A 3,821-nucleotide genomic window follows, 5' to 3' on the forward strand; every position below is an offset into this window, starting at 1 on the left:
GATAGAGAAGCGGGGAAGAGGGGGCGCCGCGCGGGGGAAGAGGGGGGGGGAGCGGGGGCGGCGCGGGGGAGGGAGGGGGAAGGCGTGTATGTTGTGTAGGGGCGCGGGGAGGCGACAGGAGGCAGCGGTATTATGGGAGGGGTCAGCTGCCTCTGGAAGGCACCAAGGGGACAATAGTCAAACCAAGGTTTATGTAACTTCTTCCTTCGCGAGCTGTGCCACAGTGAAATGGAACTACTATGTCTCTGCGCCCTCGCCCTCGCCCTCGCCCTCGCCCTCGCCCTCGCCCTCGCCCTCGCCCGCGCCCTCCGCCGCCGCAACCTGGACGGAGGCTGCCTGCGGTCGATCTGCTCGTTGAAGAGGGACGGGCACAGTGACGGCACCAACCGAAGGTCCTTGCATGGCGACCATGGCGCACCATTTGGGTCCTGCGTCTGGTCGCAGCTGGTGCGCCCCCACTTGTCCTGGGTGGAAGGTGGGTATGGATTTGACATATTTTGAGCCGCCAAATCCCCCCAAATGCCCCAAGCGCAGGATGGATTCCTGCAGAACTTGCTTTCCGAGGTTGGGTGGGTGCATGCCGCCAGGACGGGGCATGTAATCTGCTGGAGCGTAATTCTCGCAATGCGCGTATCTGAATATGTCTCTGGCTCCGCCGAAAGAGTCATGGCCTCGCTGTCGGTGGTGCAAGGTGGGGACGGACTGGAAAGCACACGCGGAAGTAGCATGGCGGCGAGGGGCCACCGCACTGTGCCCATTTGATGGGGCATTGCCCTGGAGCCGACACGAGAGAGAACGACTTTTCGCGCGCGGCTCGCCGGAGCGCTCGACCGCAGGGCCGTGCACTGGGACGGGTGGTCGGGTGCAGTACTCTAAGCTAAAAGTACGTACAATTGAACGAAAATGGGGAGGAGCGAAAATTTCAATCTTTTGCGCACGCTGCGCCGCCCGTCGGCTACGTACAATTGAGAGAGAAACGAAAATGGGGAGGAGCGAAAATTTCAATCTTTTGCGCACGCTGCGCCGCCCGTCGGCTTCGAGGCAGCATGGCGAAAGGCTGCGATAACGTTTGCTCAGCACATCCAGCCCGACATGAGCGAGGCCAAGAAGAAGGAAGGAAGGAATTACAGGAAGGCCTCGCTTCTACCACTGATCCAAAACCGCCGCTTGCGCGCTGGGCTGGCCCTTCAACGCATCCCTCGGTTGGGCGTGCGTCCAGCGTCTACTATGCAACTTGGAGCACTTGGAGTGCAGTCATTAACCTCACATCCAGGGCCGGGGAGCTGATAAGCGCACCCAGCGAGCCGGATGATCGGTATCGGGCTACGGGCTAGAGAGCCCTGACCCCTAGCTAGGGGGGGTGCGCGCAAAAACAAACTCTCTACTATGTCGCGCCAGCACCGATGAGCTGTAGTGAGCGCAGGTTCAGAGGCCGCGCCATTCTGCTAAATTCTGAAGGGTGTCCAGGCGTACCGTGATCCCGCCCTGAGGTTGGCCATTGATTGGTCGCATATGGCATTGCTAAAATCGGCCCCGTTTTGGCTTTCTTTTTTTGCAAATGTCCGGGGCAGGCACAATCCACTCCCTTTGCTGCCACTCATAAAATCGTTGGGTCGCTTCAGTGTCCCCCCGTGGGCCGACCCTCCGATTTTATGAGAAGAGAACAAAGGGAGTGGGCACAATCCGTCCGTCCGGTCCTTGGCTATCCCACAGCAAACATTAGAGTTACGTACTGAATGAAATCGGAAATATCCCTTCTTTCACAACGCAGCCAGCGAGAGTGGAGGGGGGGGCCTGGTGTGAATGAAAGCGTCTTGGGGCCGGGGTTGTGTTTTTGTGTGAATGAAAGCGTCCAACGCTCGATCGCAAACAGCAAAGTTCGGCCGGCTCGCGAGATAGTAAGTGGCCTGGGCGTGGTCCGCTCCATCTGTCGCAGACATGCCGAAGAGTGCGGGGCACTCGACGCCAGAGAAGAAGAAGGCCTCGCTGGCAACCATCCGCAAGAAGGGGCCAGAAAAGACAGGGCTGCCCACATCCATCGACGCCATCATTCGGTTCATGGACGCACGGGAGCCAGGAGCGAACTACCACACGCGGCAGGCTGACTCCAGGGGGGGTGTCTCGACCACTCGTGGGAAACTACGGACCTGGGCAAGGGCAAATCCGGCGCTCCCAGGTGCGTACTTTGCGCTTACCGGCAGCTGGGCGCCGCCAGACGACGAGGCACTGGAGGCTATCATCGTCAAGATCAAGGAGATCATTGCTGCGAAAAAGAAGTAGCCGGGGGGACCGTTGAGTGTTTTCTAGTTAGAGCAATATGACAATACTGTTGGTCGTGCCATCGGGGATGGGGCGTGCGTGGAGAAACACACCACGCAGCTCTCTCTCTCTGGTCTCTCTCGCGCGCGCCCGCTAATCGTCCACCTCCGCGCTCACGGTGTGATCGTCCGGATCAACCGCAGGCACCGCTCGCGCCTCTCGCCGCGCCGCCGCCGCGGCCTCCTCGGCCGCCTCGGCCTCCGCCGCAACCTCAAACCACGCCTTCGGCGCCGCCTCCGCCTCTGCCGCCTCTGCCGCCTCCGCGGTGGCAGGCGGGGGCGGCGCCTCTGCTCGACGGGCCGCCTCGTCGTCGGCGCCCTCGACCGCCTCCTCGCCGCAGTCGGTGATGACCACGGCGTCAAAGAGGCGGTGGCCGTGCTTCGTGTCTGCCGGCAGCTTCTGGATCTTGTCGACGACCGCCACCTGCAGGAAGGGTCCGGGAAGGGTCCGGGAAGGGTCCGGGAAGGGTCCGGGCGGGCGCGCCTCCTCCAAAAGAGGCGGCAGCTCGCCTACAGGAAGAGGGCCCGGGAAGGGTCAGGCCAGGGCCAGGGAGCCGCCGCCGCCTCTCCCGCCCTTTCATGCCACCCCGTGCCGCGACGCGACGCGGCCGAAGACGACGTGGCGGTAGTCGAAGTGGCTGATTGTGGCGCCGCCGAGGCTCTGCGTCGTTGCCTTTGTGGTGATGAAGAACTGCGAGCCGTTACGGTGCGGCACGTGCGCGCGCGCCTAAGGAAAGGTCAGGGAAACTTCGCCACACACGCGAGGAGGTGAGGCAGGGGCCAGGCAGCCCTCGCGACTCCGCGTCTAGAAGATGTGTTAGTGTGTGTGCGTGTGTGTGTGTGTGTGCGTGTGTGTGTGTGTGTGTGTGTGTGTGTGTGTGTGTGTGTGTGTGTGTGTGTGTGTGTGTGTGTGTGTGTGTGTGTGCGTGCGTGTGTGTGCGCGCGTGTGTGTGTGTGCGCGTGTGTGCGGCGCGCCTCTGCCTCACGGTGGCGCATCGGAGGAGTACCCGCCATCGAGAGCAAGTACCTGAATGAGTCAATGACGGCGGGTGTGAGATTGGACGAATGAAGGAGGAGGGCCCGCCATCCGAGAGGAGGTACTTTTCGTTGTGCTTGAACTCAAAGCTCTCGTCCTCGAAGGCCTCGCCGTAGATGGAGTCGTTGCCGCTGGCGGAGGCAGAGGCGGGAGGAGAGTGAGCCAGAGGGGAGGGGAGGGGAGGGGAGGGGAGGGGAGGGGAGGGGAGGGGGGGGGGGGAGGAGAGGAGAGGAGAGGAGAGAGGAGGCGAGCGCGGGCGCGGGCCACACACACGCCTGCCGTCGCCGTTCACAATGTCGCCCCCCTGGACGAACATGCCGTTCCAGAGCTCGAGCATCCTAGCCGGGCTTCCAGAGAGGGCTCCTAGACGGCTCCTAGCCGGTTCCAAGAAGGTGCTCCAGAGCTCGATCTCTCCTCCCGGTGCCGTCGGCCCCCTCGCGGATGAACTTCGGAGGCTCATCGTCGAG

General features: G+C 62.5%; 1 protein-coding gene across 1 annotated transcript; it reads right to left on the reverse strand.

Moving 5' to 3' along the window:
• Positions 1 to 2,412: 2,412 nt before the first annotated feature.
• On the reverse strand, positions 2,413 to 3,691 carry EMIHUDRAFT_198504 (hypothetical protein; the record flags this gene model as incomplete). Its single annotated transcript, XM_005759551.1, has 5 exons — positions 2,413 to 2,424; positions 2,671 to 2,742; positions 2,905 to 3,045; positions 3,326 to 3,485; positions 3,669 to 3,691. 5 exons carry the CDS (start codon positions 3,689 to 3,691, stop codon positions 2,413 to 2,415), a joined length of 408 nt encoding a protein of 135 aa, XP_005759608.1.
• Between the last annotated feature and the right edge of the window lie 130 nt (positions 3,692 to 3,821).

This window comes from Emiliania huxleyi (genome assembly GCF_000372725.1).
Source record: "Emiliania huxleyi CCMP1516 unplaced genomic scaffold EMIHUscaffold_8, whole genome shotgun sequence".
In the NCBI taxonomy this organism is placed as follows: Eukaryota; Haptophyta; order Isochrysidales; family Noelaerhabdaceae; genus Emiliania; species Emiliania huxleyi.